Consider the following 25,247-nt stretch of genomic DNA (forward strand, 5'->3'; position numbering starts at 1 on the left):
CTGCCCTCCTCCCTCTCTAAAAATAAATAAATAAAATCATTTTTTTTTAAAAGCAGCAAGACAAAAGCAGTTAGTTCCCTACAGGGGAATTCCCAGAAGACTATCAGATGACTTCTCAAAAGAAACTTTGCAAGCTACACGGGATTGGCAAGAAATATTCAGTCATGAAAAACAGGGACCTACAGGCAAGATTTCTCTACCCAGCAAAGACGTCGTTTAGAATTGAAGGGCAGATGAAGAGCTTCCCAGATAAGAAAAAGCTAAAGGAGTTTGTCATCACCAAACCATTATTATATGAAATGCTAAAGGGAATTATTTTAGAAAAACAAGAAGATCAAAACAATGAACAATAAAATAGCAATAAATGCACATCTCTCTCCACAATTGAATCTACAAAACAAACTAAGCAAACAAGAACAGAGACAGAATCATAGATACGGAGAATGTTCCAATGGTTCCCAGAATGGAGGAGGGTGTGGGGGGAATGGGTGAAGAGGTGAGGGGATTAAGACGAGCACATAGGCTGCTACAGAATAGCCATGGAGATGCAAAGCGCAGCATAGAAATGGAGTAGCCAAAGAACCTACACATGACCCGTGGACACGAACAATGGCGTGGGGATTGCCTGAGAGAGGGGGAGTGCTGGGTGGAGAGGTGCAAAGGAGGGGGGAAATTGAGACAACTTAATAGCATAATCAATAAAATATAATTAAAATAAATACATAAATAAGAAATTCACACTGGCATCATAAGGATAGCGTGATAAAATGATAAGAGAAAATAAAGAAAATATGAAGGAGAGATCCAAGCAATGAAATCAGCTTGCCCTTAGAATCCTAGAAAGGGGAAATTAACTGGATATGTAGATGCCATAGTCAAAGGAATAATTGGGGGGCAATTGCTGAGTTTATAGAATTCAAGGTTTCCAGGCATCTCTGGCCAGGTAACTCAGTTGGTTAATGTGTCATTCCCCATACACCCAGGTTGCGGGTTCGATCCCTGGTCAGGACACATAGCAACCAATGAATGCATACATAAGTGGAACAGCAGATCTCTCTCACACACACACATCAATTAAAATTTTTTTTATCTTTTTTTTTAAAGGTTCCTGAATATATATTTTTCTCCCTTTTTTTTAAAGATTTTATTTATTTATTTTTAGGGAGGGAACAGAGGGAGAGAGAGAGACAGACAGACACATCAATGTGCGGTTGCTGGGGGTTATGGCCTGCAACCCAGGAATGTACCCTGGCTGGGAATCGAACCTGGGACACTTTGGTTCCCAGCCCGCGCTCAATCCACTGAGCTACGCCAGCCAGGGCTTTTTTTGATCTTTTAAAAAATAAAATGACAAACTTCTCTGCTCTCCATCGCACTCAGTGGTATTCCTTGATACCTCTGCTCAGTTTTTTCTCCTTGTCTGATCACTTTTAAAAGATTATAAACTGCATTATGTCACACCCCCCGCCAGCTTCCATCTCTGTGACCAGTTCCCTGTATAGCCTTTCAGAGACAATCCACAAAGCAAAGGGACTATGTAGGCCAGTGGCTAAGAGGCTGAACTCTTAGACAGCCTGAAGTTCAATTCCAGCTTTGCTATTGAATCACTTCAGGTCAGCTACTTAACCTCCCTAAGCCCCAGATTCTCCTTCTGTAAAATGGGCATAATAATAGTACCTACCTCCCCCACCTCCATGAGGCTGTGAGAATTCAATGAGTCAATCTGCTGAGAATAGAGTCTGGCATGTGCTCAATGAGTGTTAGTTGTTGTTTTTTTATGAGTAAGCCCAGAATGTTAAACAGGAAGGAAGGGCATCACATTCTGACCAGGGGTGAGCTGTGCATACAAGTCCCCTCCACGGCCCTTCCCCTTTTCGGCTTCAGTTCGCCCTTCTATGGAATGGAGATGCAGCGAATATTCCCAAGGGCCCCGGCCAGCCGAGGCGTTTCCTGGCAAACTTTTAAAAATAACTTTGATTTATTAGTAGTCCTAAAAGAAATATGTTTATCCACACACATACTAGAATGGATGCTCCACAGGGCAGAAACATTTTTTGCTTTTTTTTCTGTTTTGTTCTTTGCTGTGTCCACAATGCCTACCAGGCACTGGGAATTCAGGTGGGCACGGCAGGCCTGGTCCCCGCTCTCTCAGGCCCCACAGGGACAGACAGGTGCACCACCCATGTAGACACAAAGATCAGAGCAGCAACAAATAGCCATCCTTCAGACTGTGAACTTGGTGGCTGCTGAGTCCTAGCCCTATCTCCCTCCTGCTATGTGACCAGGACAAGCAATGGGCCCTCTCTGAGCCTCTGTTTATTCATCCTTGAAATTAGTATAATTATTGGGCTTACGCAATAGAAGAATGGGCAACCAATGTGAACAGGCAATTCATAGAAGAAACACAGGTAGACCAATACCCAAACAAATAGGTGTATCGCCTCAAGGAAACAGGGAGGGAGACATGCTAATTAAAATAAGTTCTGAAGCCACTGTTTGGTAAAGGGGTGGAAAAGAAGCGTCTCAAAAATTGCTGTTGCAAATGTCAGTTAAGGGCCATCTGCACAAAAGGAAGTGTGGCCATGTCAGTGACAAGTTTTTAAATGAGCAATTCTATCCCTAGGAGTTGATCCCACGGTCATATGAGGGCTGTCCGGGAAAAGTCCAGCCATGGTTAACACAATGAGAAAACATTTTGTGCAAAATCATGTGACTTGGCAGCCAAGGAGCGTGGACTGGAATGTGCATGCATGCACAATGACGACTTCACTGTACTAGTCAGTGAGGGCAATAGACACTGCTGAGTGAGCACGTGTACTGTGTAGCCACCACATTCAAAATGACTAAGCAAGTAGAGCAACGAATCTGCATCAAATTTTGCATTAAGCGTGAACATTCCTCCTCAGAAAGTATTCTGATGATTCAAAAGGCTGCAGCCAGGGGCAGCTGGTGATTGGCAGCTGCATCAGGACGATGTGCCCACTCGTGTACACGCATCACATTTCTTGCAGAGTTTTTGGCCAAACATCAAATCATCCTGGTGACTTGGATTTGGTAACCTGCAACTTCTGGCTTTTCCCAAAACTAAAATCACCTTTGAAAGGAAAGCGATTTCAGACGGTGGATGAGATTCAGGAAAATATGACAGGGCAGCTGATGGCGACTGGGAGAACTGTGTGAGGTCCCAATGTGTCTACTTTGAAGGGGATTGAGGCGTTCTTGTCCTACATACAATCTTTCTCATATCCTGTATCTTCTTCAATAAATGTCTCTATTTTTCCTATTACATGGCTGGATAGCTTCTGGACAGGCCTTGTACATAAATACACAAGGACATAACTGCATCAGACTCCACAATAGCAAAGGGACTGGAGCGCTGACAACAGGGTTAGATGGTGGGCTCCCCGCAGTGGGATCTCGGGCAGCTGCTGCAGTAACAGGAGTAGATGTCATCCCAGTTCACATCACATCACATGGACAAGTCCCTAGAATAATACCACTTAGCAAAACTGACAAACGAAGAAATAGAAAAGCTATATAGTGCTATAACTATCAAATAAATTCTATTTTTACTTTAAATGTTTCCCATAAAGAAATCTCCAGGCACAGATAATTTAACAAAAAAAATTGATAAAGAATGCATACATATAGTTCAATTCATGTAACTATATAGTTTCATCTATACAGTAGGACAGTATGCATATGCATATGTAGTTATACATATTCATCTAGTTACTAGATCCACGTACGTATGCCAACGCATGAAGAATGCACATCAAACTGGTTATGGTGACATCTGAGAAAGGGGGTCTGGGGCTGTCCCTTTACCTGTATTGCCTCTGCTTTTATGAAACCACATTTATGAGCACACAAAATCCCATCGAAGGCCAGATTCGCTGAAGTAAAATAGCCAAAGGTAGGAAAACGATGTTGATACCCACCCTGCTATCTGCCACCTGGTTCTGGACACATCATGTCCAAAGCCCTGGCTGGTGTGGCTCGGTGGATTGAGTGCAGGCTTGCAAACTGAAAGATCCTGGGTTCGATTCCTGGTCAGGGCACATGCCTGGGTTGTGGGTCAGGTCCCCAGTGCAGGCACATGAGAGGCAAATAATTGATGTTTCTCTCCCTCTTTCTCCCTCCCTCCTCCCTCTCTAAAAATAAATAAATAAAATCTTTAAGAAACAAAGCAAAAAGTAATCGCTCAGTAAATGTTAGCCCAGCCCTGTCTAGTGTGGCTTAGGGGATTAAGTGTCATCCTATGATCCAGAGGATCATGGGTTCGGTTCCCAGTCAGGGCACATACCTGGGTTGCAGGCCAAGTCTCCAGTTGGGGGCATGAGAGAGGCAACCACCCATTGATGTTTCCCTCTCTTTCTCCCTCCCTTCCCCTCTCTAAAAATAAATAAATAAAATCTTAAAAAATAAATAAATGTTAGTCCAAAGGAAAAGCATGTCTCCTATTTTAACACAGAAGTAGACCCACCACATATGTAACATTGTGCATTTATTTACAAAGAGGTTAGAGAAACACACAGAATCCGGCCCCCCTGTGCGCTGGGGAGTCACCATCGTCATAATAAATACAGTAATTTTTAAAAAGAAAAAAAAATACTGGATTGGAATAGCTGAGGGTCATCCTGAGCTCCCCCCACTCCCTCTCCTGGGTGGGGGGACACCAGATAGAAGCCATCTTCCTTCCCCTCTTCTACTTCCCAGTCCTCCGTAACTGTCCATGGATCAAGGTAAAAGAGTCATTCTTTCCAGGTGTTATCAACTCCTACTTGATCCTCGAAACCCCAGAATCAGTGCTCCTTCCCTTCCCAGGGCACTCTGCAGGCACCATCTGGGTCAGACACAGGGTCTCCAACCGGGTGCCAAGAGAATATCCTAGGGGGTCCGGAGACATGGATGGGGGGCACTTTGTGTATGAGGGGGCCATGTCTGGGCATGGAGAGGAGGAATAAGAGGGCGCAGGGAAGGGAGTGAAGGACATCAAACAGGCTACGTGTCTAAACTAAAATGGGGCAATTCAAACCGAATTACCCCCTTCAGCATACCAGAGTACACCCATAGTACAGATGAGGAAAGTGAGGTCCAGAGAGAGGGAACTTTCTTGCCCGCGGGCTGCAGAGCCAGCAGCTGAACTGGGTCAAACAGGGCTCCTCCCCAATTCCTCCCTACGTTGGAGGGGGAGCCTTTTCAACCAAGCCTGCCGTGGATGGGGGCAGTGGGGGAGGGTCTTTGGAAACCGAGAAAATGGTGGTCTTTGGAAGGGAGGTGTGGAAGGGTCAGTGATTGGGAGTGTGGTGGAACTGAGGCTATGAAGGGGGAGCCCAAGCAAACCCCCAAACTCACACTGTAGTCATGACCTTAAGAGAACCCGAACGGAAACGCAGTATCTTCTTTTTGAGCGCGTGGGAAGCCTTGATCTTCACAAAGACTTTGGCGGGGCCGGCGGGCGCCCCACCACCAGCACCACCTCCCGGCCCGGAAGCCGCGGTGGCTGCCACCAGCTGCTGCGGCCACACGAGGCCACCGCTGCCGTCTGAGTCGCTGGATGCGGAGCTGAAGGCAGGCGACTCCCCCTCGCTGGCGCTCGATTCACTCTCCCCGTAGCCGCCGCCGCCTCCCGCAGGGCCCCGGCGTCCAAGGGGCCCCAGGCGCCCCGTCGAGCACTCGGAGTCGCTGCCCGCACAGCCGTAGAGCAACCGGCGCTGAGGAGCAGACGGGGATGGGCCGGGGCCAGGGCCACGGGCGGCGGGGGCGCGGGGACGGCCGCGGCGTCCATCGGCTGCGTCGATCTCGGCCGTGGAGCGCCAGCGGCGGCAGGACCCCGCAGCCTGCGCGGCCAGCGTGGGTGCTGGGCCGCGGCGGGGCCGCGGAGGCCGAGGCTCTTCCCGTTCCGCTGTGGGGTACTTGGGAGGCCCCGGAGGAACCGCAGCGGCGCGGCCCAGCAGGCTGGTCTCGGACTGGGAGCGCGCGGCCTTCCGAGCCCGGGGCGAGCCTCGGCGGCCCGAAGCCTCTGTTATGCGTCCGCGGCGGCCCGCGGCCCTGGGACGCTCCCGGGGCGGGGACTGCTCCACGCTGCGGCCCCGGGTCAGTGGTGGCGCTTTGCGGCGAGCCGCGCGGCCCGGGAGGCCGCGGGTGGCCGCCTGTGCGCCTGGGATGTACTGCGCCTTCACCAGGCGGCCCTCGGCCGGGCTGTCCGGGGGCGAGGGGACTGCGGGCGACGCGGCGGGCTCGGGCGCCACCTCAGACTCCCACGGTGAGGCCCAGGCCCGGCCCAAGGCGGCCGGGCTAGAGGGACGGCCCCCCGCGCGCTCCACTGGGGGCTCAGGCGCGGGCCGCGCGCCTCCGGGGGGCGGGGACGCGTCCGGCGGCCGCTGGCGCACGCTGTTCTGGCGCCGCGGGCCCCCGTCCGCGCCCCCGGGACTGGTCCGGGGCTGGCCCGCCCCCCGGCGGCGGCGCCTGCGCAGGAGCGCCGAGATGTAGCCGTCCAGGGGCCGCCCCGCACCCGGTACTTCGGGCGAGTCTGCGGGAGGACGACAGGGCCGCGGGCTGCGCAGGGCCACGGCGTGCAGGGGGCTGGGCGTCAAGAAGGGCCCAGCGCGGGCGCGCCGCTCCGCTGAGGAGCAGGCCTCCGGGCCCGCAGACCCGGCGGCCGTCGGGTAGGGGGCGGAGAAGGACCGCGGCACTGGTGCCCGAGCTCCCACGGCCTCGGGAGCGCTGGGACTGGCGTCTCCTAGGGGAGGGAAGCAAAATGTAAAAAGGAAGAGTGGGAGAGGCTCTCAAAGCCCTTTCACATAGAGCCTAAACGGGGCATTTCCCCCACTGTTGTCCCACTCCCATTAAAAAACAACATCAAACCCTGCTCTCACCCCTTCCCTCACATGAGATTTACAACAAACTCTTCCCAGCAGCCTACCAGACCCTAACTGGTCTGTCCTGCCTCTGCCTCTCGGATCTCCATTTCTAACCCCTCTGCTCTGTATTTATAGATCTGTATGTACCGGGCCAGTGACCGCCTGGATGCGCAGGCCAGTCCAGCTCCGGCCTCAGGGCCTTTACGCTTGCTATTCCCGGTTCCTGCAATCCTCTTCTCTCAGGACATCTGATCGGTCCCTTTACTTCAGGGTGCCGTGCCACTCAGCTGGCACAGTCTCCGTGATGCCCTCTCTGACCACATTTTGTGAAATTGCAACTCCTTCCCCAACTCAAAGGGATATGCTGTAGTCCCCTTCCCTAATTTTCTTCTCATTGTTCAAGTCAACACCTAATATCCTATATATTTTACTTACTTATCTTGTGTGTTAACCTGTTTCACCCACCAGAATGTCAGTTTTGTGAGGAGAGGGACTTTTTTCACTGCTGTGTCCCTCACCCTAGGATAGTGCTAGGATAGCACATCGCAGGGGCTCAGAAACGCACTTGAATAAATGAATAACAGCAGTTCCTGATTACTGGGAGGCTCCCATGTGCCAAGTCCAATGCCTTACAGCAGAGGCTCACTGAATACTCAAAACTTCCCTACGAGGTAGGTGCTGTTATTAACCCCATTCTCACAGACGGAGAAACAGGCCCAGAAAGAAACCAATGCTCAAAATCCCACGAAAGGGAATGTCACAGCCAGAATTAGAATTCAGGTTGGTCTGGGTCGGAAGTGGGTACTCAAGACCATTTCTCTCGCAGTCAGTTCCCTGGCTCTCGGGGGGCCCCAACCCCACCCACCTTACCTAAGGACTTGGGCCTCTCGCTGGCATAGATGCCCCGGGGTTCAGAGGGACCCAGGCGTCCATAGGAGCCAGATCCAGAGAAGCCACTGTCGCCACAGAAGGTTGAAGGTGGTGAGTCGGGACCTCCTGTGGAGCTGGGGTCTTCATAGAAGCCTGGATTGGGGAGAAGGGGAGACGCTCAAGGGGTCTGACTGGGGAGAAAAGAGGAGACCAAGCAACAGAGATGGGGGTCTGAGGGATGGGGGACAGTGGAAAACACTGGGGTGTCCCAGGCCAACCCTGCTCCCTTCACCCACGCTCACCCGAGCTGCGCCCGCTCTCCTGTTCCAGGCCCCCAGACTCCAGGCTCAGGTCTCCCAGCTGCTGGCCCAGGTCCCAGATGAGCCCGGGCAAGGCCTCCTGAGGGCATGGGAGAGCAGGACGGTCAGAACCCACCCCAACCCCAGTCCTCTGCAGACCGGTCCCCTATCCCAGGAGCTCATGGGCCAAGTTTCACTTGGACGATGAGGCTCTGTCTTCAGAAGGGTAAAAGCAAGACCTGAGTCTCAGGATTCCACCCCCCACCCTGTCCCCCAAGATCTCTGCACCTTCATCTCATGAAAAAGTCCTTCTGGCTAACTCCAGCCCTTCCAGCTGCAGCCGCATCGTTTCCTATAAGGTGTGATGAGGCCTCAGTAGGTCCTACCCCTGCCCCCTCCCCTTCTTCCATCTGTGCTCATGGCCCTTGACCCCTATTAAAATGTCCCTCATTGAGGCTCACTTCACTTCCTGCTACTTCACTGCACTGCCAAAAGTTGGTAGCCAGGACCTGGCGGGTCCCTTAGGCATTGTTCCGCCTTCTCCCAGCCCTGGACCCTTCCTCAGATGCTCCCATCTTCCCCCACTGCCCCTTAGTCACCAGTAGAAAGTTCTTTTGCAAGTCTTCCTGTATGCTCCTGGTGCAGACTGACCCTTCCCCTCACTTGGATGAAATAGGCTAGGACTCCTATATCTTTGCTCCGCTCTTCAGAAAGAACCCACATGCCTACTGGAAAGTCCTTCTGTGAGTCTAGCCTCAGTGGTACTGCACCACCGAGCCCTGGCAGGTTCCTTTGCCCCTGGGACCACAGCTGCCTCCTGCTCTGGCTTCAATCTCACCCAGAAGCCCCCAGGGTCCACCCACTGCTCCTCATCCTCATAAGAAATTTCTGTTGTGTCTACCTTGGCTCCTTCTTTATCCGGGGCTGGGGGTGGTGGGGGAGACCATTTCTTATCAGTTGTGACTAAATGAAGGTGCAAACGCTTTGAGGGGAGTGTGGCAGTGACTGTGGCTGGGGAATAGGGGCTGAAACAAAACAAATGTGGTCGAAGAGACTAGAACTTAACCCCATTTGAGGAAATGGGGCCAGAGCCAGGAAGAGCCTCACAGGGGTCCGGGTGAGGCCAGGGGTGGCGGCAGGCTGAGCTGACGGTTGACCCTCAGACAAAAGCGGCTTGTCTGGCCGGCGGGAGGGAGGGGAGGAGGGAAGGAGGAGGGGCTGGGAGGGCAGGCGCCCGGCCCTGCCTATTTAAGGCAGAAAGACTGGCCGGCTCCCTCTCAGACCCCGCCCCCCGCCCCCCAGCTTCTAGACTTGTGTCTGCTCTCCTGAGCTCCATCTTCCCCCTCCCCCCCAGAACAGTAGCCCCCGTCTGGGCTTGTTTATACGGCAGTAAAGTCAACAAGAGAGTCCACTCAGACTCCTGCTCTGGGTGTGCAGAGGTGCTCAGGATGGCGTCATCTTTGAGCAAAACCCGGGAAAGCAGTCGACCTGTGCAGCATCCGGGGTGGCTAAAAGAAAAAACCAGAATTGCCCAGATAACTGATATCACGTGCCCCGCTAATCGCCCCCTTGCTCATGGCGCGCCGGCCACCTTGGCCTCTTCGCTGCTCCCCGAACACGCCAGGCATGTTCCAACCTCAGCAGCATTTGTCCCCCGCATCTCCTCCTGGCTCACTCCCTTGCTTCATTCAGAAACTTCACTTACCCGATCCCTTCTCCCACCCTCTTTTCAAAACAGCTCCCCTGTCACTCTGCACCCCTGGTGCTCTGCCTTTTCCCCTCCGTAGCAGCATTGCCCTCCTGGCTTAAAGTTACTTATCAGGTTGTTATTTGCTTATTGTCTCTCTCACTGGGATGTCGGCCAGCCCCCGGAAGGTGGAGATTCGTGTCTGTTTCGTTCACGGCCGCATCCTCCACCTCCAGTGCCTAGAACGGTGCCTGGCACAAAGTAGGTGAAATGTTCGATGAAGGAATGAATGAGTGTGTGCAGCGGAATACTATACCACTGGTAAAATGGAAGGAGGCACTCTCTGTAGAGAGGCATCCCCACGAGAGAGCGCTGAGTAGAGAAAGGCAAGTGCAGAATGAATAGTATGAGAGTGGGTTAGAATTGGCCGGAGGGCATATTAAAAGCTGAATCACTGCCCCCAGAGCTCCCGATTCCAGTCTGGAGCCCCCCCCCCCAAACTGTATTTCTAACAGGTGTCCATGTGATTCGAGGCCGCATTTTGAGAACCCCTGGCGTGGTCCTTGGAACCTCACCCAAGAGACTGGAATTTGTAAAGCGCAAAGCAAAACTCTATGTTTTTGGTATGTAAACTGTTTCTCTCGGCAGCTGCACTGCGAGAAGTCTGGAGGGACTCCCGAGGTGACACAGAAGTGACTTCAGAGAGGATGCATTTAGGAAGCCAAGTGAGGAATGAGGGGGCGGGTCTGTAGGATGAAGTGGTCAAGGAGGCACAGCTTGGAGCCTAATCGCCAGGGTTCCGATCCAGCTCTGCCCCTTCCCAGCTGTGTGGCCCTGCAGGCTGCTTCGCCTCTCTGGGCCTCGGTGTCCTCATTGTAACAGGGCACTCTGTGACTCCCTCCCTCATGCGGTTACTGAGGGCCCCGTGAGTTCAAACAACAGTTCCTTTTAAGCACTTCGCAAATGCCAGCTTTTATTACTGCATGAAAACTCTGAATTTTCTATCAAGGAAAATATTAAATCATGTTTTACTGGTGTAATTCAGATGCAATGTTCAGTTTTTCAGGTCGAATTTCAATTCTCCTCCACTGCAGGGAAGACAGGAGTGAGGGGAACAGAAAGGAGAGGCCTCCGCCTTTGTGCCTGGACCCCCAATGCTCCTTCCCCCGGTCTATTCGAAGTCTGACCTCCTTCTTTCCAGCTGCAAAAGGATGAATCTTTAAAAGACCAGGTCTTTGGTCTGAATCTGGGTCCCTGTTTATTTGCCCACAATGCCCAGTGCGTTTGAGGGTATCAGGCTAAAGTGGGTTTAGCATGAGTATGGTTAGAGCTCCCCTCCCATGCCCCTAGTCTGTGTCCAACTCCCTTTGTTTCTGTGAGGAAGTCCTTCTGCAATTCTAGCTTAAGTCCTTGCTGGAAGAGGAAATTTTTCCTTGGTGGGAGTTGGACTCCCCCACCCCCTTCCAGAATTCCTGCCTGTTTTCTCTGTGATACCCTGTTTCTTCATCACCATCATTCTTATTAGAAACTAATGAAGCCTGGCTCAGTGCTCTTGCTTCGAAGGGAGTATATTCCTGGGCAGGGGTGGGTGGGAAGGTAAGCATGGTAAGACAGAGGCTCAGGAATGAGTAGAGGCCTCCGCCCCTCTTCAGAAGGACCGAGGAACCCCCAACACCAGAGGGGTTTATATTTAGCGCTTCTCAGCTCCTCGCTCAGTGCCGCTGTCTCCTCCCGCTGCCTGCCACCGCCTCCTCCCTGACGCTGGGACGAAGCTTTGCCTGGAGACTGTAGGGGAAAGAGGCCTCTCTACTACCACCTCGTGGGTGGGGGGGAGCTGAGGGGCAGAGGTGGGGAAGCTGAAGGGGGATGGGAGGGGAGACTGAGGCAGAGACAGAGAGAGACTGAGGGACAGGGAGGAAGGACTCGGCTTGCGCATCCCCATACCTTCTCCCTCTCCTCGTAGAGGTGGGAGGTGCCTCCCCAAGCCCAGCCTGCTGTGTGTGTGAGGTGGGGGGAGCTGGTGAAGGCCCCCACAATGCGTCTCTAACTTTGGGAGGGGGTGGGGCCTCCCACAGCTGTTTCTGTTTCCAGAGAAGAATGTGCAGGGTCCCACTCCCGGGGCGGGGGGGAGGGGCTGGGCGTGCAGCCTAGGAGTCTGGCTTCAGTCCCCTCCCCAGTCCCCAACTGAGGTAGGGGCAGTCGAGGTCAGCCGCAGGGAGAGCCCCCTCCCCCGTCACCTCGTCTCAGGTTTCCCCAAACGGGAAGCTCTGACCACCCACAGGCTTGGGGATGGGATCTGCAAGGGGAGCTGGGGTCTGGGGCCTGGCGGGCTGGGGGGAGGGGAAGGGAGAGATAGGGACCGGGACACAGGGCGGTAAGAGCGAGATGCAAATGTGCAAGAAGGGAAGAGCAGGGAGACAGAAACAGAGAAGCAGAGAGACACTTTTTCAGAGAGACAGACACACACAGCAAGTCACAGAGATGCGGGAGGAAGGGTGTGAGGATCCCAGCAAGAGGTCTGGAGAATCAAGAAATGACAAGAGAGGGAGAGTGAAGAATGACAAAAGTCATTCTGGAGACCTCTGCCTCATTTTCCCCCATTAGCGCACCCAGAGAGCCCAGAAGTCAGACCCCCATGCTGCCTCTACCAGCCTCTTCTTGGGTTAACCAGCATTGGGACCAGGTAGGAAAGGAGGCAAAGTGTCACAGGAGGGTCAAGATCACCATGGGGTCCTCAGAAACTGTGAGCTTCCTCTCAGCAGTCATCCCCCCCTCCATCTGGCCCCTCTGGAGATCACCAAGCTCACCAGGACTTAAGGGAGATGGAGCCCTGGTAACCAGGGCTTAGAGTGGGGCATGTTTGGATCCCAGCTGTGTGACCTTGGGTGAGTCGTTTGCCCTCCCTGAGCCTCAGTTTCTTTCTCTGTAAAATGGGGACTACCGCCCAAACTACAGGAAGACAACGCATGCGGAACACTGGTCCCCGGGCTTGACACATACTTGGCGCCCAGAAGGATTTTCTTTAGGGAAGGGGAGGAGGGGATGGGGCCTTGTGCATCTCCAAAGGCTCCAGCAGATGCGATGCAGTCCCCCCTTTCCCAGTCTGGGGGGTGGGGAGGCCACATCCCTCCCGCCACCCAGACTCCAAGGTCCGCAGCCCCACCCCCTGCCCTTCGCCCCTCCCTTCCCCCCACCGGGACCGGTGTATGAACCTCTAACCCAGACAGACGGACAGACAGACAGAGATGGGTGCGGAGGGACGGATGGACAGGCGGCCCCTCACCAGCTGCTCTTCCAGGGCCGCTGCGGCCCGGCGCGCTGCCGCTGCATCTTCATCCTCGTCGGCGTCCTCCTCGTCCTCGGCCTCGGCGCCCCCCATTCCGGGCTGGGCCAGCCGCAGCGCCTGCTGCACGCGGTACTCCTGCCTCTCCCGTAACCAGTGCAACTCGCAGAGCCCGGCCAGGCTGCCCTCCAGCCAGCCCCGCAGCCGGCCCCGCTCGGGGCTCACCGGGAACGAGAAGGCCCGGATCATGGCTGCGGCCCCCCGCCCCAGCCCAGCCGGGCCCCGCGGCCACCCCTCTCCGGGTCCCACCTCCCCGCCCCAACAGCCCGCCTGCCCGCCCGCCCGCTGGCCCGGCTGTCACCGTCTCATCTGCATAGGCGCCCGCCCATTGGGCCGCCCACCCGCGCCTTATCTTCATGGCCACGCCCCCGGCCACACAGCAACGGTCGCCTATTGCTCGGCCTTGCACCCGCCCCTCCGACACGACGCATGCTCGCAGCTGCCTACTCGCTGTGCTCTCAGGCGGCCTTGACACGCCCCCCGCTAGCCAGCCACAGGTCCATGGCCACGCCCCCCAAGCGTCACAATGAAACAAGCTGGGTCTGGCTCCTTTGTCATTGGTCCGTGCCTCCCCAGTCCCGCAGCTGGTTCCGCCCCCTTGTGGGCGAGCTCCGGCTACCATTGGACTGTCTAGCAAGAGGGGAGGAGGTGTTCTATAAATAGAGAACGGGTCCAAGAGACAGTTTGGCAGAAGCCCCTCTCTCTCCAACCCCTCTAAACCCTGAACAGGGAGTGGAAAAGGTTAGAGGGTCGAACCCTGATTTTGTCTCCTCCTCCATGAAGACTTCCAAGACATTCAGCTGTAAAACTAGAGGGCCAGTCTAGCTAAGATCAACAATCTCCCATAAAATTATACTTGTAATCAGGGCTGGCTTCAACCGGGTGCGACCAGCTTGGTTTTAATGATCTGCTGTTCTTGTCTTGACATTCTTAATTTTTGAATTAGGGCCCCCGCGTTTTCATTTCATATTGGGCCTCGCAAATTATGTAGTCAGTCTTACTCCTCAAGGTCTAAAATCAGTTATATCCCAAGTCCTGGACTTGTAAGACACTGGGTAGAAGGTTCTATGATTCGACTATAACAGAATCTAAGCGTCTTTTGTCTGCCTGCTGTGAGTCTCTGCGCTGGCCATTCTACCATTCCAGGGGTCTTTGTTCTACGTTCTAAGAGGCTTTGTTCTCAGCCTTCTACTATGCGGTGTTCTCAACATTCCATGGTCCTAAGAGTTTGAGCCTGACATTTGTTTCTAAGGTTCCCTCCTCCCTATCGGGGCTCCGCAAGTGGGGCTGGCGCCCCCTCAGGCGGCCAGCCTGTGTCACTACACGGAATGTGTGTTCCTACAACCTTTAAGGAGATCTAGCTCCAATACTGATCACCATTTCTCAGACAATTCTTGACCCCTTAAAAACCAGAGCTCAGAAGATCATGTGAGAACCTCCCTTTTTAATGAGTGATCTTCTAATAGCTGGAGAGGCAATAGTAGAGAATGAGAGCAAAGACTGTCATGAGTGAGCTCCAACTCTGCCACTTTCCAGCTGTGTGACCTTAAGACACTTGTTTAACGGCTCTTGTGCTTCAATTTCTTCATCTGTATAATGGGGGTCAGTATACTGCCTTACCTCACAGAGCTGTTATGGGGATTAAGTGAGATATTGGTCAAGTGCTTGGAGTGGTGCCTTCCATGAATAAAGAATCAAGCAAGGATGTAATAGATAGATAGATAGATAGATAGATAGATAGATAGATAGATAGATAGATAGAGTCCAAAGGAGAAAAACAAGTCTGGACTTCAATAGAGACAAACTTTATTCAGTCCCCCTCTTGTTTAAGACAGACCTAGACTGTCCTTAATGACCTTGATTTTCCAACACGAGGAGATGATTGGGATTGAAGGAAAGGAGTTCTGGGGAGCTTGCTCTCACACAAGATTGTCTCAGGAGTCAGGGGCAATGTCAGGATTGGTTTTTCATCCCTGCTGTTTGCACAAGAGCATCGAACCAGTTGCTGTGTAAAATATTGGGTCGCAAGCTGAGTTAGGAGGCTGGTCAGCAGGCATTGGAAGATGAGTATTCCTGGAAGAAAAATCAAAATGGCTTGAATAAAGAAATAAAACCAGGATCTGAGGCCAGAGGGCCGCCAGTTGACAGGGTTCCGAGAAGGAGGTGAGGAGAGATCCTTGGTTGGTGAAGCCAGAACAGCAATTCTGCAGATTTCTTTGTTGGCCTCTCAGTGTCCTTATCGATAACAACAATGCCTGCAGAGTTTCTGGAAAGGACTATGCAGCATCGCTTCCAACCCCGCAGCCTCTAACCTGTGGCCCACATGTGGCTGGAGGCCATATTGAATCCTCGGACTTCACTCTGGTTTCTTGTTCCAAGGCTTCATTGGATCCCAATGAATAAGGACATCACAGTCGTCCTGGGCCTCATGTCTGCGTGGTGGTTTTTAGCCTCCACAGGATTCAACAGATCTCTTATGTTTGTGAGAAGTTGGAGGTTTGAAAGGAGAAAGACTGAAATGTGGGTATTGGTAGAATTAGGGGGATTGAAACTCTGATAAAGGCTCACAGGATTGGCAAGAGCGCAGCAGCCAGTCCCGCTGGTAGGTAGATACCAGTCAGTGAAATCCACACACAGAAAGTATGCGTCATTGTGGGTGATCCAGGTTTCATGGAGAAAATTTTGATTTTTAAAAAAATTTTTAAGGTTTTATTTATTTTTAGAGAGAGGGGAAGGGAGGGAGAGAGGGAAGGAAACATCAATGTGTGGTTGCCTCTCACGTGCCCCCCACTGGGGACCTGGCCCCTGCAACCCAGGTATGTGCCCTGACTGGGAATCGTACTGGCGACCCTTTGGTTCGAAGCCTGTGCTCAATTCACTGAGCTACATTAGCCAGGGCTCTTGCTTATTTCAGTGGTCAGAAAGCAAATGTTGATTAAAGATGGAAAACCAAGTAGAAGATGTGGGGACAAGACTGGGACCTTGAGATGAGTCAAAAGAAGAGCAAGCAATGCCACTGCACTGAGAGAAATGGTTGGCAGCATTGGTTGACTTGGGATGGGTAATATTTTGATATCTGGAAAACCTGGGTGTGAGTTCAGTGAGGAGGTGGTTCTTGTCATTCAGGTTGGTACAGTGCCATTTACTACATAAAAGGTTCAGTGATGCCTGGCTGGTGTAGCTCAGTGGATTGAGTGCAGGCCTGTAAAGCAAAGGGTTGCCAGTTCTATTCCTGGTCAGGGCACATGCTTAGGTTGTAGGTTTGGTCCCCCATTGGGGCACATGTTGGGTAATTATATGAGGGTCTATCTGGGTAAGAAGTGGTGAGGAAGAGCTAAAGATAGCAATAACAGAAGATACTCTGAGTTGCAGCATTCAATGAAAAAACAAACAGCTGTTTACAAAGGTATCTACTCTGCACTCTCATTTGTTGTTTTTTTTTAAGATTTTTTTGAGAAACATAACTTCAGTGAAATTTATTATATGGTATCATACAGTAGCATATGAGAATAAAGACACTGCAAAGAGTAGAAAGCAGCCCTGGCTGATGTGGCTCAGTGGATTGAGCACAGGCTACAAACCAAAGGGTCACAGGTTTGATTCCCAGTCAGGGCACATGTCTGGGTTGCAGGGTCCAGGTCCCCAGTAGGGGGCATGCGAGAAGCAACCACACATTGATATTTCTCTCCCTCTCTTTCTCCCTCCCTTCCCCTCTCTAAAAATAAATAAATAAAATCTTTTTTTAAAAATAGCTGACATTTTAAATATTTTGCCTTTAAAATGGCATTTTATTTTCTTGTGGACAAAACCAACATGAGATTACCTTCTTTTTTGTAAAAATCCTCACCGAGGCTATGCTCATTGATTTTATTTTTTTAATCTTATTTTATTAATTTCAGAGAGGGCATAAGAGGGAGGAAGAGAGGGACAGAAACATTGATGTGAGAAACATCAATCAGTTGCCTCCCATATGCACCCCAGTTGATATTTTCTCTCCCTCCCTTCCCCTCTCTCTAAAAATAAAAATAAAAGAAAGCAAAGAAGATGTTAACCCAGGAAAGTGGGTGGTATCAGAAGATACAGAGAGGCTTAGATTTGACCATTTTATTTAATGGCCAAGAAGTCTTGGACTAACCGTATCCCAACCAACAGCAACATCGGGGGCCTTGACGGAGAAGGTGGGAGTGTTGCAGGGGCCAGAAGCCATGTTAGAAGGCCCTGCGTGATGGGCTGGAGGCCCTAGACGGTAGGTGTCAGAGTGTGTTAAGGCAGTTTTGGGGGGGGGTGCACAAAAGGATCTATGGCCACTGTAAGAGGCTCATCCTCCAAGATGCATCCTAGGTCTGCTGCATTGGAGGCGCAAAAAGAATCAGGAATGTGGGTTAGCACAGCTTGACTTTGTGGGCCAGAGGGAGAGATCTATGTGTTACTTTGGGGCTGGGGTGGGAGTGGAGGAAGGGTAGTGGCCCAAGATGAACAGGAGCAGTCAGGGACTGTGAGGAATAAACTCTCTCATAAACATGCGAGGTTAACATTCCAGATTGATAGGACATCCGCTCTGAAAAGATTTACTGAAGTAGTCTGAGTAAGAAACTGCTGGCCAGTAAGGGACCTAACGAGACAGAGTGGCTTAGACAAGTGCGTGGCAAATTGTGGCATCTCATCACGCTATCTCTGTGTGCTGGGGGCAGGACTGCGATATACCACTGGGGGTGGGGTGGCCCCAGGATCTACTAAAACGGTGGCAGCAAGCCCATTCATTAATGGGGATGGTCACTTACCTCTGAGGGTTGGGTGGTATTCTCTGGCAAGAGGAGGAAGTCTGCTGGAAGGGAGGTGTCGAGGAGACAATCTTAGGCTCAAATTCCTTTTTTATTTTAAAACTGGGCAGTCTCAAGTCCAGTGTCCTTTTATGCTATCTACATGTGTCTCTATCAAGGTTAGGTTTTGTGGTATCCTATAGCCCTGCAAAAGTGGCCATTTTGGGGGGGCTTCAGTTTTGTTTAAGTTGTAGGACCTTAAATGGTGTTGTGTGGATTTGATTTTGTCTGCCGTGGTGATGTTGGGCTAGCTCCCAGAATTCTGTAATTGGGGCTTTTTTTTTTTTTTTTCCAGATCACGTCTCTAATTTCCGATCTCAGGATATTAAATCTAGTGGCCAGGACAACAGTCAAGAATCAGGCCTGAGTAGTCTTTCCGCACATTTCCTAGCCTGGCCTGGCTTTGGAGATGGATTTGTCTCTCTGTTGTGTGGATCTTAGATCAGTTCTAGAGGGAGAGAAATTCAGGATGGGACAATCCCCACTTAGCGTTAGCTTGGATTCTGCCTCGGGGTGCTCTGGTTTATTCCGAGATACTCCTTTCACTGAGGCTCATTCAGCTTTTTCAAATCAAAGAGCTGCAGTTCCAGAACCGACCAGCAGGTGGACTCATCGATATAAACTGGAAGGACGTGAAGAGCTAGCTCCAGGGACTAACTAGCCTAATTGGCTGCTAAACACAGACGATTTTTACAGGGCTCTAAGAAAAGTCTTTAACTAAGACGTGAGAGTCTGAGTGTGACCCAGGTGTAAAGAGAACGTCCGCTGGTGCACGCTCCCACATCATTCGCCCTCAGCCGTGGGACCAAGAGTCTGGCTGATGCTGGGGAACGGGAGGGTAGGGGTCAGATGTGGAGAGGTGTTCTCTGTGCCTAAAACCTCAGGGATTAGAAGTCAGCCAGCTCAGAAGACTAGTTCTCCCTGGCCCTCGGGCTCGTTGTGGGCTGCCCTCCCTTGCTGGGCTCCCATCCCAGCCCTGCCCACTCTGGGTCATCACTGTTCAGACAGGGACAAGTCCGTCTCCCCACCAAATGGTGAGCCAGCTGAGGGCAGGGCCTGGGGCGTCTTGGTCACTACTGTGTCCCCAGCATCACCCAGCACAGTGCGACAAATTGATGAACCAGTGGGTGAGCACATTTAGTATGTGTATGTCACCACCTCCAGATAAAACAGCAAATATCGTGTCAGCTTGATACTATAGGCCAGACCTCAGCTGCTTGCATGGTCATCGTTATTAATAGCTGTGATTAGTAATAACAGCACCAAATACAAAACGCATCAAACAAGCCGTGAGATTACTTGCTTTTCTCTAAATCCTCCATCCCTCTGTCTGTCCCCACCTCCCCATCCAAGCATATTCCCTCCATCTCTCTTCCATGTCTAGCTCTCCATCTGTTACTCTTCCCTCTCCCCCCTATACAACCTCCACACCTTCCCCACTTCTACTCTCCCTTCCCGACAATCCTCTGTATTATCCACTGTTAGTCCTCTTTCCAAAACTCCTCCCCCTCTGCTCTTCCCCACCTCTCTGGTCTCCCCTCCACCTGGTCTGCTTTTTAGGCAGCCCTCTCTCCAGTTGCACAACCGACGACACAAGAGGTGTGGCCATAGGCCGTGGCCAAGGGGACAGAGATGAGTCCGTTTTAATTGTTGGAGAATTAATTTTGGAAATAACTCCCAGCACCTCCCCCATGCTCCTCCCCCGGGGCGTGTGCCATCCAGTTTGGGCAGCAAGTTGCTTTCTCTAGAGCAGTTCATCACTGGGACCGTGTAGAGGGCCGCTCCCCGAGGAGGGAGGACAGCATCATGGGGCAGCCAGGGTGAGGGCACGGAGGCTCAGAGGACGCTGATACGCTGAGCCAGCCCCTGCATCTCGTGGTCCTGCGGTGGGAGGGCCCCCCCGAGCTCCCTGTCTGTGATCAGCCCCGGCCCCGGCAGGGGGTGCTCCGCCACGAACTGCTCCCAGCGCGCATCGTCACTCTCGTGGGTGATATACCGCTCGCCCATCTTCCCCTCCAGCTCTCGGAGGTCCAGCCACGTCTGGTACTCCTAGGCGCGCGGGAAAACAGGAGTTAGCTCGAGGGCTGCACCGAGGGCAGGCCTTTGCAGCTCAGCGCTAGGTACCAATGAAGATGAAGCTTTCACAACCTGCCCAGCCAATCAATGGAGATGCAGCACCACCCCCTTCCATAGCCCAGCCAATGGGAGGCTCAGCCACATTCCCCAACCACCCAAACGCACCACACCCATCTCGTCCCAGACCCGCCCCCTGCATCACCTGTAACCACGGGTGGCTGAGAGACTTGTCCACGCTGTAGCGCTTGCGCATCTTCACCTGCAGCAGGTTGTTGATGAGGTCTATGGCTGCGTGGGGAGAGAGACAATTCAAGCCCTGCGGGGTGAGGGCTAACAGGCCACCCCCGCATGCTTGCTGCCCACCCAGGCCTTCCTTCTGCACTGGCCCAAGTGGCTCGGAAGCCTCACCTGCGTCAGTCACTCACGCACCCGTTTCCTCACTAAATCACAAGTTTGTTTCCCTCCCACACACGTGGCAAACATACTAACTCCTACCTCTGTTCATTATGGCGCCTTCGTAAGTTTGTCATACACGGGTATATACAGGTACACCTACGATTTTTCACTTAACATTTCTCTTTAAGCCAACTCATTTGTCCAAGGTGTAATGTGACGTGGACAAAGCAAGTTGAAAAACAGCATGTATGGTATGCTACCATCTGTGTAAAAAGGGGAAATAAGAGAACATATGCCCACATATTTGCTTGCCTACATACAGAATAGGGCAAAAGTAGGTTGACAGTGGTTCATATGGAAAATAATTCAATAATTAATCAAATAATACAAGAATAAATTCTGTTTTGCATACTCAGAACTGTAAACCTACTTTTGCCCACCCCGTCTAAAAGAGACTTGTAATAGCCACTTGCCTTTGGGAAGAATGGCAAACACAGGAGTGAGAATTTTCACTGCAGACCCTTTTGTATATAGTTACAGATTTGAACCATGTGAGTATTTTTTTTTAATTTTTTTTAAAGATTTTATTTATTTATTTTTAGGGAGGGAGGGGAGGGAGGGAGAGAGAGAGAGAGAGAGAGAGCGCGCGCGCGAGAGAAACATCAATGTGCGGTTGCTGGGGGTTATGACCTGCAACCCAGGAATGTACCCTGGCTGGGAATCGAACCTGGGACACTTTGGCTCCCAGCCCGCGCTCAATCCACTGAGCTACGCCAGCCAGGGCTCCATGTGAGTATTTAACCTAAGTAAAAATCAACGCAACTAGCCCTAGCTGGTGTGGCTCAGTGGCTTGAGCACTAGGCTGCGAACCAAAGGGACTCTAGTTCAATCCCTAATTGGGGCATGTGCCTGGATTGTAGACCAAGCCCCCAGTAGGGGGCGTGGAAGAGGCAATCACAAGCTGATGTTTCCCTTTCTTTCTCCCTCCCTTCCCCTCTAAGAAATAAATAAAACACTTTTAAAAAACCAATACAATGCTGTGAATCACTTCACTTTTTAAGGTGAAAATTAATTTATATAAAATGAAAACTTTACATCACCCTGATAGATGGAAATCCAAAGAACACCTGCCATGCCCACAACGAGAAGATGAAAATAAACAACATGACTGGATGGTAATTAGTCACTGGCTTCCTGTAGAGCACCCAGAGCCAAGGCCCGTTCTTTATGAAAGGGAGGATTGGCGAGCATCAGGCCTTCAAAACAAGCCAGCACTTGTCTGGGGCTCTCTCCTCGGTCAGAGGCCTCGAAGGACAGAGGCCTCGAAGGACAAAGGCCTCACTGTGCGAGCCCCTCCAAGCGCAGGCCCTGTCTGCATGGGCACTCTGTTCTGGTCAGCACCACGGGCTCCCTCACGCACATCCATCCACACTCAGCTTCACTCACGCACACTTGACAACCTTACTGAGCGACTTCTGAGCAGGTCCGGAAGCCAACCTGAGGACTTGCAGTATTATTGGGGGACCCAAGTCAATCCACGCTCTCCTTGCTTAGTGCTTACCTCTCCTCTTAGATCTGCCACCAATTCTTCCTGCACGGAGCAACCCTCATGTCAGCCCCGCCCCCACCAGTTCCATGAGGCCACACCACTCTAGGGCTTCACCCCTCCCATGGTCCACAGACCACTGGACTGGACAACCTTCTCTTCACATGATCCCTTCTCTTCAACTTATCTCAGTATTCCCAGAATCTAGTGCAGTCCAAACCAAGCACAGAGTAGGAACTCAGCATGTCCTTGTTGAATAAATCCCGATACTTCCTATTTTCCTGAGCTCCAGGCTGCAGGACCTGTCCCTTGTTCTAACTTCTTTAGGGCTTATCTTAGCCCCGCCCTTGGTCCATGCCCAGACCTGGCTCCGCCCCCAAATCTGTGGGCACCAGGACTTAACTTTCCCAGGCAAGTGCCCAAGGCAGGGGCCCAAGTCACAAGGCCCAGTGCCACTACCTGGCTATGACAGCAAAGCCCCTATCTGCAGACATCCTAAAGTCCACCTTGGTCCTGACTCCCCTCTCTTTGGAGCCCACGCTTCTCCGCACCCCACGTGTCAGGTTTGACTTTGGTCTGCGGGCTTGTTGCAGTGCTTTTCCCAGACAGCTTCAGAAACCCTCCACTGCCCTGCCCCTCTAGCCACGCCCCTAAACCAGCCGGCTCTGTCACTGAACCCGCCCCCAGGCCCTACTCCCTAGTCTACGCCTGCACCCAGCAAATTAGTCAAGCCCTTTCGGGGTCATAACCCCAAAGACTACAGGTCCTGGCTAACACCTTGGGAGGATCTGTCCCTCCTCCTGGCACCCCAGCTATTTGGCTTTCTCAGGTCCAGTCTCCCTTCGGGTGTGGTCCTAGACAGGCCACTCCCAGTTCAGCCCCCAAGACGCCAACCGAGAGTCTGTCCTAGCGCTTCTGGGCACTCCGTTTCCAACCCACATAATGTGGCCTAGGCCTGAGTCCGGGTCCTGGTTCCTTCCATACACGCCCCTGAGTCCCTGCCGCAAAGTTCCAGGGCCACAGTGCCTCGCGGTTTAAAGGGTTTACCTTCCCCGCGGCCCCGCCCCAGGTCTAGGCTCCACCCAGGCAGTTTCAGGGCCCACCCCTCTTATGGCCCCGCCCACTCATCTATCCCCGCCGAGTCCCGAATCCCTGCATACCTCCCGCAGAGATGCAGCTCCAGGGACAAGCTGGGTACATGAAGGCGGCGTTCTGGATCTGGTCGTTGATGTCCTCATCCTCATTGAAGGGGAATGTCCCACTGAGGCTGACATACATGATCACGCCCACTGACCACATGTCCAGCGAGCGATTGTAGCCCTGGTTGAGCAGCACCTCCGGCGCCAGGTAGGCCGGCGTGCCCACCACGGAGCGCCGGAATGACTTCTCACCGATGATGCGTGCGAAGCCGAAGTCACAGAGTTTCACCTGCCAAGGTGAAGGGCAGAGGGTCTGAAAAGGTGTTGAGGAAGCTTACCCTACAGGGTCTCACACCCCCATCATAGTTCTCTAGGGCAGGGGTGTCAAATTCATTGCCAGCAGGAGCCACATTAGCCTCCCCCGGGCCTTCAAAAGGCCGAATGTAACTTTAGGACTGTATAACTGTAACTACTCCTTAACTAGGGGTAAGGAGCTCGGCGTTGCCATGGGGTAGAAACAAGGTGCCAGGCTGGATAAAATAAGGTGGAGGGCCATTGGCTCTCGGGCCTTGTGTTTGCCGCCTGTGTTCTAGAGAACATCAAATATTGGTTCGAATCCAAGCTCCTCCACTCACTAGCCAAGGGACCCCGGGGGAAGTGACCTCCACTCTCTGTGCCTCAGTTTCCTCATCTGTGTGAGGAGGAGGAGCATACTAGTGCCTGCCTCAATGGCTGTCATAGGGGTTCCATGAGTTAATCCATCTAAAGCTCACAGGACAGCCCTGGCTGGTGTGGCTTAGTGGCTTGAACATCAGCCTGTGAACCGAAGGGTCGCTGGTTCTATTCCTGGTCAGGGCACATGCCTGGGTTGCCAGCCAGGCCAGATCTCCCGTGGGGGGTGTGTGGGAGGCAACCACATATTGATGTTTCTCTCCTTCTCCCTCCCTTCCCTTTTCTCTAAAAATAAATACATAAAATCATAAAAAAATTAAAAAATAATGCTCATAGGACAATAAGAGCCCAGCATGCTCCCTGCCACATACATGTCATGTGGAACAGGTCTTACTTAACCTCCACATGGTTGTTTTCTCTTTCATGCAATGGAGATGCTTAGAGCCCCTACCTGAAAGGGTGGCTGTAAGGGTTGGAAAAGTAAACCCACATCAAGGGTTAGGTGTAGTGTGTGGCAGAGAGAGCCTCTCAGGAGAGGGACCTAACTTCCCACCGCCTGTTCTGTCGTCTGTATTGGGCATGTTGATAGCAGCTTCCTCTCCAGCTTCCCCAGGGATTAAAGAGGACCGGGCAGGTAAACTGCTGATGGGGTATCAGACAGAAACAGATGTGCGCCCAGCTTTCCCAGTTGGTGGAGGCAGTCTAGGGTCATGCACAGGTTTTGGAGCCAGCAAGACCTGGGTTCAAGGTCATGCACTGCTGCCTACCTCTTTTTACTTTTTCTGTTTTTTTTTTTTTTTTTAATGTGGCTACTAGAAAATGTAAAGTGATAACTACGGTTCACATTAGATTCCTGGTGGACACTATTACTCAGAAGCAGGGGTTCTCAAGCTCAGCAGCCTTGCCATTCAGGGCACAACAGCCCTTTGCTGCCAGGCTGTACTCTGCCCAATGTTTAGCAGCATTCCTAGCCGCCAGTAGCAGCCCTCCCAATAGCTGGGCCACCAAAAATGTCTCCAAGATTGTCACGTGTCCCCGGGGGGATGCGCAAAATCACCCCCAGATGTAAACCACTGCTAGAGATGAATGTTTGGGGGCGCGGGGATGGGGATCTCTCAGTTTACCACAGACCCTACCACTCCAGCATGAGGAATCTGGCATGCAGCAGGCACACAGTGAGCTTTATTGGACTAAGGCGAACCTCTGGGTTTTGAAATGCAATGAACTATGTGACTGTGAACTGCAGATAAGAAATCAACAACTCCACAGGGGTGTGGAAGGACTAAATGAGAAACCGTAACTAAAGGCCATTCAGCACAGTAGGTGCTCGGTACACGGCAGTGGTTACAACTGTCGCCCCTGGCTCTGCCCCTAAGTGGGGTCTCATCACCTAGTCAGGAGGTTGTCCCGCTGTTTTCTTTCTCTTTTTTATCATTATTATTTTAAAGATTTTGTTTATTTATTTTTTAGAGAGGGGGAAAGGGAAGGAGAAAGAGAGGGAGAGAACATCAATGTGTGGTTGCCTCTCACGCG

General features: G+C 52.1%; 2 protein-coding genes across 4 annotated transcripts in view; both read right to left on the minus strand.

Annotated features, from left to right (window-relative positions):
* DACT3 (dishevelled binding antagonist of beta catenin 3) lies at window positions 1-13,334 on the minus strand. 2 transcript variants are annotated; one of them, XR_004900122.1, is made up of 5 exons: window positions 13,006-13,334; window positions 8,039-8,135; window positions 7,737-7,889; window positions 4,713-6,745; window positions 1-12 (listed from the first exon to the last, which is right to left on the minus strand). XR_004900122.1 is itself a non-coding variant. In XM_028530337.2 (4 exons), exons 1-4 carry the CDS (start codon window positions 13,252-13,254, stop codon window positions 5,355-5,357), a joined length of 1,890 nt encoding a protein of 629 aa, XP_028386138.1. In that variant the 5' UTR covers window positions 13,255-13,334; the 3' UTR covers window positions 4,491-5,354. The 2 variants fall into 2 exon arrangements, 1 of the variants encoding a protein (XP_028386138.1); XM_028530337.2 differs by lacking the exon at window positions 1-12 and having other exon boundaries at window positions 4,491-6,745.
* A 6,151-nt stretch (window positions 13,335-19,485) lies between these two features.
* PRKD2 (protein kinase D2) overlaps window positions 19,486-25,247 on the minus strand; it is a 31,267-nt gene continuing 25,505 nt past the window's right edge. For both annotated transcript variants that reach the window (XM_028530121.2, XM_036012454.1), the window contains exons 17-19: window positions 23,064-23,331; window positions 20,164-20,249; window positions 19,486-19,934 (exon numbers count right to left, since the gene is read on the minus strand). In XM_028530121.2, the coding sequence (XP_028385922.1) occupies window positions 19,722-19,934; window positions 20,164-20,249; window positions 23,064-23,331 (567 nt within the window). In that variant the 3' untranslated portion in view covers window positions 19,486-19,721. The remainder of the gene's footprint in view (window positions 19,935-20,163; window positions 20,250-23,063; window positions 23,332-25,247) is intronic.

This window comes from Phyllostomus discolor, chromosome 12 (assembly GCF_004126475.2).
Source record: "Phyllostomus discolor isolate MPI-MPIP mPhyDis1 chromosome 12, mPhyDis1.pri.v3, whole genome shotgun sequence".
NCBI classification, from domain to species: Eukaryota; Metazoa; Chordata; class Mammalia; order Chiroptera; family Phyllostomidae; genus Phyllostomus; species Phyllostomus discolor.